Source organism: Pagrus major, chromosome 19, assembly GCF_040436345.1.
Source record: "Pagrus major chromosome 19, Pma_NU_1.0".
NCBI classification, from domain to species: Eukaryota; Metazoa; Chordata; class Actinopteri; order Spariformes; family Sparidae; genus Pagrus; species Pagrus major.
Window position 1 is genome coordinate 26,410,444 of NC_133233.1, and position 12,761 is coordinate 26,423,204.

General features: G+C 42.5%; 1 protein-coding gene across 1 annotated transcript; it reads left to right on the forward strand.

Moving 5' to 3' along the window:
• Positions 1–2,321: 2,321 nt before the first annotated feature.
• On the forward strand, positions 2,322–11,913 carry hhla2b.1 (HERV-H LTR-associating 2b, tandem duplicate 1). Its single transcript, XM_073488456.1, has 7 exons — positions 2,322–2,391; positions 5,823–6,188; positions 7,408–7,692; positions 7,822–8,145; positions 8,839–8,946; positions 10,745–10,804; positions 11,816–11,913. The coding sequence occupies exons 1-7, from the start codon at positions 2,322–2,324 to the stop codon at positions 11,911–11,913; spliced, it is 1,311 nt and encodes a 436-aa protein (XP_073344557.1).
• Positions 11,914–12,761: the final 848 nt, after the last annotated feature.

Sequence of the window (12,761 nt, forward strand, 5' to 3'; positions counted from 1 at the left end):
ACTCAGAGTATCAGAGTAAAAAGTCTCCCTCTGAAGGACATTTGTGGTCAAAGCTAACTGAAGCTCACGTCATATTAATATAATTCAAAGACTATTAAAGTTAAAGGTAGAGTCAGTAGGATTTGTCCCAGCTGTTCCTGAACGCACCACAAAGATAGTTGATAGTTGAGTCTCATTCCCAGGACGTCAAACAGCCACATGTTGGGTTGGTAAAGCGTCCGAGCAGCAACAAAGAGAGAAGATAAGAAAATCTCTGCAGATACGAGACACTAACACGCCTTTTCTCCCCATTCAGCCTCCCTCTCTGTCTGTTCACGTCTTCTTACGTCTTTGTTTCGTCAGTTTAAGGTGACGAGTGGTTGTTAGTGTCTTAAATAAATGTGTTCTCAAAACAGAATAAGGAGTTAAAAAGTGAGCGTAGTGACTTGTTTTATTTAAATGCTCTGAGTTTAAGATAATCTGGAACTGATGGGGTCAAACTGTAAATACTGAGGTCTTAATAACTTGTTTTAATTATACAATATGCCATTGAAATGATAAAGAAATTAGCTTTATTTTGTTTCTGCTTCCTCCTTTTTTCTGAGACTGTGTAATGCTGCACTACACTTTTTTTGTTTCTTAGCATAAAAATGCATAAAGACTGAATTTAAGTTGAAAAAAAGGCCTTTAATCAGGATAAACTGGCACACAAATAAACCGTTTATTACATTTAATATAATGTGATTATATTTGTAATCTGACATGTTTCTTGTAGCTGTGTACAGTTGCTCCTGAGAGTGATTGTTAGTGTCTTCGATAAACGTGTAATCAAGATGTTAAAGAGTTTGTTTCAGACGGTTCAGAAAAGGGTTTTAAAAAGAAAGGGAACGACTGGTGATAACAAAATAACATTTATACAATTAGTGAACATCACATCTGTCACATCTCATGTCTTTAGTAAGTAATTATTTAAAAGTGCTGCAGTGAAACAACTTGACAATGATCAGAGACTCGAGTTGAGATGCAGAGGAGGGACGTTCAAAGACTTTCTCCTCCTCACATTTTCAAAACAGGCTCGTTCCTTTAGTTTCAATGCATTTGAGGAGAATTATTAATTCATTAATCTGTTGATAAAAGTGTTGTTCCCCCAGAAAAACATGTCCACCACCGGCCGTATGCACTGTTTTACCGATTTTTGCGGTGCATTCGATATCGTAGATAACGTGATGAAGAGCTAAGCGACGAAACGCTGTCATCATTAAACTTAATTGTGGACAGTGTGCGGGAGTCTTTTTCCTTCACTTTTTGTTTCAAAGACAACTTCTGACCAAGATATAAAAGTTGTCTGTCGCTCTCTAAGAAAAACTTGTTGCAAGACACAAACAAAGACGCGCTGATTCAACCGTCGCTGCACGTCTGCTGTTACCAAGAGGAACTATTTGGAAGAAATCCAAGCGCTTCACTTCTTCTCCCGCCATCGGCAGTAAAAGTGACATAATGTGCTTCTTCTGCACTGCATAACTCTCAAAGAGGGGATTGTCTCCAGCTTTAATGCAGGAAGGATCGAATGTAAACACTCGAACACTCTGACAATGCGACGCTCATCCATTAAACTCACTTTCTTCCCCCTCTGCATGCTTCAGGCGTGCTCCAGTAAAAGCAGATTTCCTTAACCTCTAACACTGACTGATTTATGAGCAGCAGCATACCTCACTTCCTCATTTCCTCCTGCTCTTTGATGTACGGTACCAAGTCACCTGTGTTTGTTTTGGAGAGTTAGGATAGCGTGGCGATAACGTGAGAGGCTGTTATCGTGCACCAACAACAGACACATCCTCTTCACTTATCACACCACTGAAGAGATAAAGAGGACGATAAGCTGATGAAATGACAGAGAGGAATGACGGAGAAGAAGAAGAAAAAGGCTTCTAGTTATTTAGAGTTTGCGGTGGATGAAAGGGAGCGAGGCTCCAACTGTAAATCTCACTTTTATTTTTGTTTTCTGGCTCATCAGACGGGAGGTTTGAGCCTGAAGACGGCCAAATCCTCAGCGGATCAAACCTGAGTCCTCCCCAGAAGGCAGCACATGTTCTGTCACGTTTCACACTGTACATCCTCCTGTGTCCATTTCATGAGGAATGTGCCTCTAATTATGCTTTTTTCTCTCCCATTTTCCCTGTGTGCCTGATGCCAAACCACCCAGAGAGATCCAAGAGAAAACCTGAAACCAGAAAGAGGAAAAAGTGGCCAAAAAAGTGAAAGAAGCATGGACTGAAGACGTGTCTACGTGTGTTCCCGTGTGTCCGGTCTGAGTCGTACGTGCTCGCAGCTGAAAGGAAATCATGTCAGCGATATACACCTGGGCCTGTTTGCTCCTCTGGATCGGCTTCGCCACGCAGGACAAAACCCCAGGTGAGACACAAACGCCTCTTTGTCCTGCAGCAAAAACCGATCTGCAACATTCACAGGGATTAAAAGACTGACGGGTTTCTTTACAGAACCTGATCCACAGAAAACACATCAATCTTGTGCTTTTTAAAGTTGCAAGATTTTTCTTTTTGCAACAGTGAACTGTCCCAAATTAGTCAGAGGGCTTATTCAAACTTTTCCTGTGAATTCTGACGTCAGGTATGAGCTCAGGATGGAAACATTCTCCGACCACAGCGAGTGAAGAAGCTGTGACACAGCTGAACTCGAAAGCAAACGTCTGTCTGGTTTTAATTTAGCAGCTCTGACCATCATTCCTGAGCGTCAAGGTAACATTTAACTCTCTGGGATCTGGGACAGACAGAACATTTTATACGGCACACTCCACGGCAACCCAGCCAAAATCCAGAACTTTTCCCAGTTCATGTCGTGGGTTCTCTCAAAGAAAATCATATAAATATATACATATATTTATATAAAGTCAAAGATTAGAAGTTGCAACGTGAATTTATTTGAGAGAGTCCGTGACATGAACTGGGAGGCCGTCGGTGAGTTGATACGGACCGACCCGTCTGCTAAACATGTCCATTCAGCCGCCCATCCTCCTCTGAGAGGTTCCTTCAGGACAACTGTTGGAAGACATATCGAGCCAAAACGAGAATCCGATCCTTTGTGCCAAAAAGCTGTCGGATTATCTTTTTTAATTTGAGCTTTTGTTTGCCGTTACTTCTCGAACACATCCACGAGCTTGAGTTACTGGTTTGACTACAGATGAGTGGCTGCAGGGTCGTCTCAGCCCCCCTCTTCAGTCTGAACATGTTATGACGGCCGCTGCCGGCTCACGCTCGCAGCTGTTCCTCTGATTCTCGCTCTTCCTGTGAATCAAAGCTCTACCAGCAGCAGAGTCGTGACTCAGACCTCTGACTCACACCTGCCCTCGACCGGTTTACCTGCCTGGCTGACGGCTGACATCGCCTCCCGTCACACAGCTGTGTGACATTTCGTGCCCTTGATGAAAGTCTCATGTTTTAATCTGCTGAGCAAACACGGTTTCTTCAAGGTGGCCGACGAAGAGTGAAACATTAACCTGATTTAAAAAATAAACAATCTTAAAGGAACAGTTCACCCGATGATAAAAATTTCAGTCATCATCTCCTCCCCCTGTGCTGATAGAAAGCATCAAGGTTGTAAACAACGTCTTTTCAAATCTCTCTCGAGGTTTCCAGTTACCTTTACTACTACTTCAGTTGTTTAGCCGAACGCTGCAACGCTGTTTTACCTTGAAGCTCCAGAAATGTTTTGTGGACTACGAAACTTCACTTGACTTTATATCATCATGGAGCAAGGAGATAATGACTGGATTCATATTTTTGGGTGAACTGTTCCTTTAACATACGGCCATGAATTAATGACAAAACAGGTCATTTCAGTTTATATTTATGTTTTGCATTTATTAGTGCTCCTTCAGGCTCCACTGACAGAAATGTGTATTCACCAGTGAGATTATTTCTGCCTCAAACAGCTCAACAATCAGAGGTGCCTCTGCTCTCCAGTCGGCTGTGAATCAACGCTGAACTGCTGAAATACAAAACTAAATGTAGCCGAGCCGTGGTTCACCTCACTCCTATCTGATTTCAATCACACGGCCTTGGCTGCTTCTCACGATGTCACAGTGAGACGTGTGAAGACTAGAAAGTTTATGTTGATGTTTTTCCAACTTGTATTTCCCAAGAAGAAGCTTTCGCTTCCTCTTTTGCAGAATAGCTGTGAGTAAATGTCACCGCAATCTATTAATCACTGCTGAGATTAATAGCCCACCTCCACCCTGGATGTGTGGCAATAAAGGAAAGTTGAGGGTGAATAATTCTCAGACGTCAGATGAAAAACCACATTCCTGTGTCAGATTAAAGACATAATATGTAACATTAAAAATGTCTAAAAACGACCAGACCTTTGTTCTCTGTGTCGCTGAGTTGTTTACTTACATTATCCTAAATGTTTCCAACAATGTTCAAACCAGACAGTAGTACAAGACTAAACGTGAATTAAACTTGAGCCTGAGTCAGCAAACGTTTCCACCTTTGGTTTGTTCGACCAGGTGAGAACGGTGTCGTTGAAACATTGATAACAGAGGTTTCATCCTTGCAGACTGTAATCTGAACCAGCTGAAAGAAAACAACCAAACAACACAATCAGCAGAACGATGCTGATATCTGATAGTTTCCTGTACTCAGAAATCTGTAAATAACAAAAGAAAGTTTGATGCTCACTGAATAATTTCCGTGTACAGCACAGCGTGAACCTAACCACAGGGCTGGATTACCAACTGCCCCAACAACTCCCTACACGTTGACTTTTTTGGCTGTCGCAGTCCCTCGTGGTTGAACTGCTGCTGCTCTTCTTACACTCGTCCTATCGAGCCGCTCTTCCCTGCCGGGGTGTCTCTGGGCTGGAGAGAGCAGACAGGCTGGGTGTTTGAAGGGTTGGCTGCCGGTGTGTGTGGAGGGGCAGTCCGCCATGCGTACACCCAGCCTGTCCGCTCTGCCCAGCCCAGAGACACAGCTGTGAGCTCGCTCAGCCAGCTGAAAAGGACGGTGTGTTTTTCGGGGCAAAGCACAACTGGCAGTCTGCTGTATCACCACCACCGCTTGCTGTTTGTTGTACAAACCAGCCACCACAAAAACACAGACACGACCAGAAAATATTTGATTAGCACAATAATGTTAATTATGATAATGTTAGGTGTTTCCTTACATGTGCGAGAGACTTGAAGTAATTGGATACAGTTAGCGATGACAACTATGCACTGAGCAAAAAGCACACAGCCCCTGAGACAAAGAACAGAGTCGCAACAGCCTCATTCAGTGGCTAATGTTAGCACAAAGCACACAGCCCCTGAGACAAAGAACAGAGCTGTAACAGCCTCATTCAGTGGCTAATGTTAGCACAAAGCACACAGCCCCCGAGACAAAGAACGGAGCTGTAACAGCCTCATTCAGTGGCTAACGTTAGCACAAAGCACACAGCCCCTGAGACAAAGAACAGAGCTGTAACAGCCTCATTCAGTGGCTAACGTTAGCACAAAGCACACAGCCCCCGAGACAAAGAACAGAGTCGCAACAGCCTCATTCAGAGGCTAATGTTAGCACAAAGCACACAGCTACAGCAGTGAGCAGTATCTGCCGGGCCTGGTAGCCTTTTTGGACTGAGGTATGTTGATTATTCGTGTGTCTATTCAACAAAAAAAGCTAAGAGCGCTTGTTGAACGTAGCAAACTTGCCGCCAAAACATCTCTCAGCTGGCCAGTGGTGTAGTCAGGCAGTGTAGTTCATGTGTTTTGGAGGCTGGACACTTTCAAAATGTATCTTGCTCTTGCTGCTTTCTCCAGTCTTACCAGTTCGAATGTAATGTTTCAGATGTGGCTGTGACATGCTTCGTCACCGAGGAGTGCGTTCTCCCCTGCAGCTTCAAGCCGGACAGCAAGGAGACCGTCGAGTGGTTCAGACAGGATGAGCTGGTGTACAAGTTCAAGCAGGACACCAACGACGACCACGACGACAGCGATGATGATGATGATGATGATGATGATGATGACAGCAGCGAAGAGCACTTTGAGCACGGGAAGCTCGCTGGCCGCGCCTCCATTTTCCCACACCTGATATCCCACGGCAACGCCACGCTGATCCTCCGGAGTTGTGGGTTGAAGGACAGAGGGACGTATCGGTGCCATGTGAAAACCTCGACGGGTGAACACAATGCAAAGGTCATCGTGAAGGTGGAAGGTGAGTTTAGGATGTGGTCGCACCTCGCAGAATCTGATGACTGTTCAGAACCGGTTTGTTGAGGCGGGTGAGAACGCCATCATGAAAAAATGGTGTTAAGCCTGCCTTCAACTGGCGTCATCAACATGTTGGAGCAGAGTTTTATAGATGCATCAGAAAGAGAAAATGTGTTATGCTTGTGTCATAGTTACTGAGAAGGGTTTAACTTAACTTTTACAGAGCGAGACAAGTTGTTTATTAACTGTCTGCAACCGGCACTTTGACGTTGTCTCAGTTTCTCGTCACGGTATTAAAGTTATAATCCTTGAGATTTCAGATGCGGTTTAATTTGGCAACACCCATGTTTACCTGTCTTGTCAACAGGTGCAGTTTAATACGACAGCAAACAGTCAGTGAGCAGCAGCTTTGTTAGAAACACAATGTCGTCACTCAACAATAGTATAACGTACCAGAAAGACCAGGTAGGGAGGGCGTTGGTTTACGAGAATGCTGCAGCGCTGTTCTGCTGTGAAGCTCCAGAAATGTTTTGTGGACTACGAAACTTCACCTGACTTTAAATCAGCATGGAGGGAGGAGATGATGACTGAAATTACATATTTTCCTTAACCTAACCAAGTATTTTTGGTGCCCTTATTTTGAAAGTGTATCCAGACGTTGCATATTTATCATTGATAACTTCACAAGGCCAAACATGGTGGACTGACGGGTCTCTTACAAGGTTTGGTTTAATACAAAACATTTTTTAAATGATCTGAGTGACAAGAACATCATTTATAGCAAACGTACCACGTTTTAGCATTATCACTGTGAGCATGTTAGCATTTAGCTCAGTCTGACAGAGGCACCAGCAGGGCTGCAGTCTTGTTTTATAAGTCCCTGCTTTTATTCTGACTGCCAGGTGCATAATTACTTCAAAATTACTTCAAGCCTTTCTGCACACGGATTTCCAGGCCAATACTTTTTCTCCCCTGGGAGACTCTGTAGTGAGAGCGGCATTAAGGTTATTTTAGATTAGTCAAGAAAAGTGACGTATTTCAGAAAGTTTGTGGCAGTGTTTTGTTGTGTTAACAGTGCTTGAATGTTATCTGCATTAGAATGATATCACCCACTGTCGGGCTATATTGGGCCCTGGCATTTAGAGTCTATCATCGGGGCTGCTGGGAAACATTTAAACATGCTGTGTGTGTCTTTTTGTGTGTGTGTGTGTGTGTGTGTGTAGCACCCATCCGAGGCCTGTCTCTGGAGCTGTCGAGGCTGAGCGGCTACGAGGAGATGAAGTGCATCGTCCGCAATGTCTTCCCGGCTCCTCGTGTAACCTGGGCGACTGAACCGCCCACTTTCGAGGACCTACGACCGGTCACGCGCATGCTGCCCGACAAACAGGGGCTGTACACGGCCGACAGCCGCCTCAAGAGGCTGAACGGACAACCTGACCTCATCTACATCTGCAAAGTCACGACCTCCTACGGTGGTCCGGCCTGGACTGCCTCACTCAGGGAAAGAGGTACACGCAGTTTTTATCCAACAAATATGAGGCCTCTATCAAGAATATTAAGTGTGATTTTAACTAGGGTATCTTTACCTCTGATTTTTGTGCCTCTCAACCCAAACCTTTGCTGTTGCTCTCTGGTAGAAATAAAAGGAATTCAAGGAAGAGATCTGACCATCCCCTGTAATGCTCCTCCTTACCTGAACAACCCCTTCCTCCACTGGAGCTTCTCCAACGGCAAGGACCCCTCCCACATCCTCACCTACGACAGCCAGTCGGGGAAAAGCGTCTGCACGCCACCTTGGGAAAACCACGTGGAGCTGGACGGCTTCAGGGTCCCGTTTGGAGACGGCTCTCTGAGACTGATGGATCCCAAGGACCAGGAGCACACGGGCAGCTACACCTGTGTGTTCTCCATGCCGTACAACACTTACACCGAGCGCACTGGTGTCAGCATCGATCCTCTCGGTGAGGTCACAAACACAACATCATGAACCAAAGAGGCCTGTGTGCAAACTGGTTCACTGCAATAACAGGTCCAAAGCCCCATGTGCAGACTAAAACCAACCTAGTATGCAACAAACCAGCCATTACAAGCTGTAACCTGCACATTTCCGGAGCCCAATGAAAAACAGGCTCAATAGGTATCGCGCAAACATAGAAAACCTTGACATGAACACAGTATAAATATCGACCGATGAAATAAAATGCAGTTAAAAAATTGTCCCAAACGTCCAAGAAACCCAAAGGATGATTTGAAATATGCATTCATTTAGATATTTGTCGCAGAACAAGAATCAAATTAAAACTATTGTTAATAATTTACTGTTTACTGTAAATTATTAACAATATATATATTTTACTGTTGTTTACTTTGTTGCATACTAGATGACGTCACCTTGTTCTCTGCGTCTGGACAAAATATTAATGGATGTTCACGACGGGGGGAAAATAAGCAGCTGGTGAGGTTGAGAATACACAAAGAATCAAAATAATAACGAAATTCAGCAAATAGCAAAAGGCACAAACATCTGGGACGATGAGGTTGAAGCTGTACTTGCATAATTAAACAAACGGTTCACATTTTATTTGCTGTTTCATGTATTAACCGGTGTGATTTTGTATTAATGTGTGTATTTTTTATTTTTTACCTGTGTGCAGGTCAGCGAAGTACAGCAGAGGCGCCGTCTTATTGGTGGATTGTCGGCCTGGTGATTGCGGTGCTGGTTTTGGCTCTGGCGGGAATGCTAGCCTACCTGAAGGTGAAAGGTAAAGATGGACTCGCGATTACCATGAATAATTTTCACTTTTAAAGGAATAGGTCAACATTTTTGTTTGGATTTTGCTAGAAGATCTTCCAAAATCAAGAATTTTTCAAAATGTTTGTTTAATTTAGCACCGTGTAAGGCAGCTGTTCAGTTGGCCACGCACCAATAAATAATCATACACAGCATTCAGTGATAGTCTTTGCAAATTAAATAAAAAATGTTGCACTTTCTAAAGTAGGTAAAAGGCAGAAATAAACTGTGCACTACCAACAAAGTCCTGAAAATGTAGATGAAATTAGGAAGAGCAACTGGTTGTGCTGCACTTTTTCAGATATTTGTCTGAGAGAAGGTTAAAATAAATAAATATATATTGTCAGCAAAATGTACTTGAAGTAGCAAAAGTAAGAAGCATTTTCATATTGTCGCTACAGCAAAGAAAAAAAAAGAACAACAAAAACAGCCCACATAATCCTTTACAAGCACAGAATCTCATGTATCAATTTAAAAACACAACAGACCAAACTTTATATTCAATAGTAAGAAACAAGCAAATTAAATCTCCTGTCCCTACGACCACAGCTGAGGCAGAGAGGCGGTAACGAGAGATTCTCTGCTTGAATAAGGATGTGGCTCCCTCTGCTGGGATGGACCGGTTACCTTGTTTTTCCTTTTTCGATTGTCCATTAAAAATAAAGATTCAGCTCCTAGTATTTCAGTCTAAACATGAGCTGAGTGCATTGTTCCCTACTTTTAATGTTGAAGCTTTACGGGTTGCACAACATGCCACGTTCTCAGAGTCATACTTGAGTAAAGAATAACTATAATAACACAGAAACTGCCAGTCGTGTTTGTTAATGGTCAACGTAGGTCATACAAGCGGCGTCAGCGTTAAAGGACGGTTTGTTTATTCAGTTTATTCAGTCTCTTCACTTTCTTCATTAATCACATCTCTTTCTGGTCTTTTTAAAATGTCTTCCCTAAAAACTCCACAGTGTATCTTTAAATTGAGCCTGGTTCATAATCACTTCACTAAGTTCTTTACGTTTAAGTAAATTCGCCTTTCAACTTGTGAAATAAACTGAAACTAGCGGATAGAAAACCTCCGAGTCTACAGCCGGCATTGATATACAATCTAATATGAAAACAAGTGACATTCGTTTTCAATTAATATCCAAATACTGCATCCGTATGAAGCTCCATCCTCATTATTACACACACAGAAGTGCTATTTATTAAGTTACACATGAAAATAAATACTCCAGAAGAACTGGAATATAAACCAGGTGATGACTGTGACAACAAGCAAAACATGGACAACGGACGTAGGCGTGAAAAAACGTGTGATTGGACCTCAATTTTCTGCTCTATATGCAAATAAACACGCCAGTTTATACACTAAAAAGAAATGAATTGATGTAAAACATATGCCGAATTTACAAGAAGGTCCAAATAATGAAGAATTTGTCATAGCGAGCGTTTCACAAAGTCCTTAAAGTTTCTTCTGACTCAACAACAATCAAAAGTGAGCAGTTTTAAAAGGGAGTCTGGGGAATTTCTTCTCCGTCTTTATCTCCTTGCTTTTGTTGACCGTAGTTGCTGGTGGCTGCTCTGACCTTCAACAATGATAACACATTTATTTGTATAGTACTTACTAGTAATAAACTTATCACAATGGATGATTAAAACCATAAAAACACAGAGATAGTTCATTCAATCAGACTTAAGTGCAACGTCAAGACTTTAATGCTGATTTCTTGGGTCCGTTCTCACACGTTACGTCTCTGTCATCTCTCACTCAGGAGGCGCTTCGAAGCCCAGAAACGACCCTGAAGAGGTGACAGAGCTGCATTTAGTCAAAGGTCAGTCATTAAAATCTTTAGATAATATCACTTCCTGCACCACCGGGTCCAGACACTAGATGGAGCGATAGATTACGTCTTTGCTCTGATTCTGCTGTAACTCAGTTCACCTTAATTGATATAAGCGAGGTGGATGAATACAAAAGAAGCAGCACCAAATGACTGTAAAGTTGATTTAACACCCATCTTAAATAGAAACTGAACATTAAACCTTTACGAAGACAGGATTTACTGCGGGTTCTTGTATTAGTTCTGGTGTCAGAACCTCGTTAACGGACCCTGACATGACTCTGAGGGGTTGTGAGATGATAAACAGAAGATAAAAGCAGAAAAAAAACATGTTTCCGTTGCAGGAAATTTGTACTGTTTTATTTTATGTCCCATTATTGAGCATTTATAAGCAGCACGCAAACATTCAACCAATACTTTATTACTCATGATTATATTCTTGTAAGCAGATATAAGGACATTTTAAGTGTTTAATATACAATTATAACTGTATAACTAAATAAGTACTTGACTATATTGTCATTTAATATCTGTTTATTCAGCAGCCGCCACTTATAAGTGCCCACCGGAGGAGTTATAGTTAAAGGAACATTTCACAGTAATCCAGTAATATATAGTTTATTATTAATTAAAACTTGGAAAATTATGCAGGTTTGTGTAGTTTTGTGTGTTTTGCTCTTTGAATAGGCTGTTAAGCACTCGTTTTTGACTCTTTTATCTGCACAAAGTTAGTGTAAATAAGGAAATAAAGAACTAAAATGAGATTAATGCTCATGCAGAAAATACACACCAAACACTAAAACCCAAATCATGACCATTTTTGCATTAAGGAACTTAGGTGATACAATTTAGCTTCTGACAGCTTGTGGAAAAGAAATCCACTTATAAACTTTCAGAAGAGCCCAAAATCATGTCTGTAGTCCAAACAACAGCTTTGAATTTACTTCATGGTCTTTGTTTCTTCATCTTCTTATCCAGAGTGTCTTTTTCTCATTCTTACAGACTCGACAGCCGACAGTAACCTGAATGAGAGCAGACCTCTGACTGTGGGCAGCACCAACGGACAGTCGGGCCTCCAGACTGGAACCCAGTTGACCTGAGAACAAACCGAAACCACAACCTGGAAACACTTAAAACTAACTAGATACTAACAAATCAAGCACGCACACAGCTACACACTGACACAGAACGAACAGCTGCTTAGAAACACAACGTTTCTTACAAGCTTTTTAAACACATAATTATTTTTTGGGCACATCGGGGTGTTTTTCCAACAAGGGACTCTTCTCGTAGGTCCCTGTGAACTTTGAATGACACCCTGATAAACTGTTTTCACTGTTCATGCTCGAGTGTAGAAAACAAACAACAAAATGCTTCCAGCGTCCTCATGACCCTGACAGTGAAGCTGTAAATCTGCCGTTCGGGAACTGTTTTCTCGTGACGATCCCTGAAGACGGCTCACGCTGATTCAAAAAAAAAAAAAAGGATTTTCCATCACAGGAACTTTTCTTCTGAACTCAGCAACTTTACCTGGAACACAGATGTGAGTTCGGTTCCTCCACCGTAGTTCTTGGCCCCAGAAAGTCCCTGCTCGTCCTGGGGAAACGTTTGCAGACGTCTTAGCAGTTTGAAACCTTTTGTCTGCTTTAAGGCCTCGTCACAGCAAAATGAATCTGTGCGTCTTTATGAAATATTTGGTTCTCGCTCTGTGAAATCGTGACGATGCAAACAGGGCCAGCAGGTGAACTAGCCAGACGGCCACAATAGCTCGTACAAAGTGCCTCGATGTCCTTTCTACTGTTGCGTTTACCCTCCCAGGACATTGTGTCCACTATCATGCACCATTCTGTTCAATAAGGAGTGAATGAAGGGGGAAAGTGAAGCTCTCAGGCCCGTTAGCCACCTAGTTACCTCGTTAGCTTAGCTCAGTCAGTAGTCTAATGAGACA

What these genes read in the sequence shown, in the direction of transcription:
- hhla2b.1 (XM_073488456.1), top strand. Translation starts at nt 2,322, where the DNA reads ATGTCAGCGATATACACCTGGGCCTGTTTGCTCCTCTGGATCGGCTTC. An exon ending in CACGCAGGACAAAACCCCAG is followed by an intron (nt 2,392 to 5,822) that starts GTGAGACACAAA and finishes GTAATGTTTCAG; the next exon opens with ATGTGGCTGTGACATGCTTC. An exon ending in GGTCATCGTGAAGGTGGAAG is followed by an intron (nt 6,189 to 7,407) that starts GTGAGTTTAGGA and finishes GTGTGTGTGTAG; the next exon opens with CACCCATCCGAGGCCTGTCT.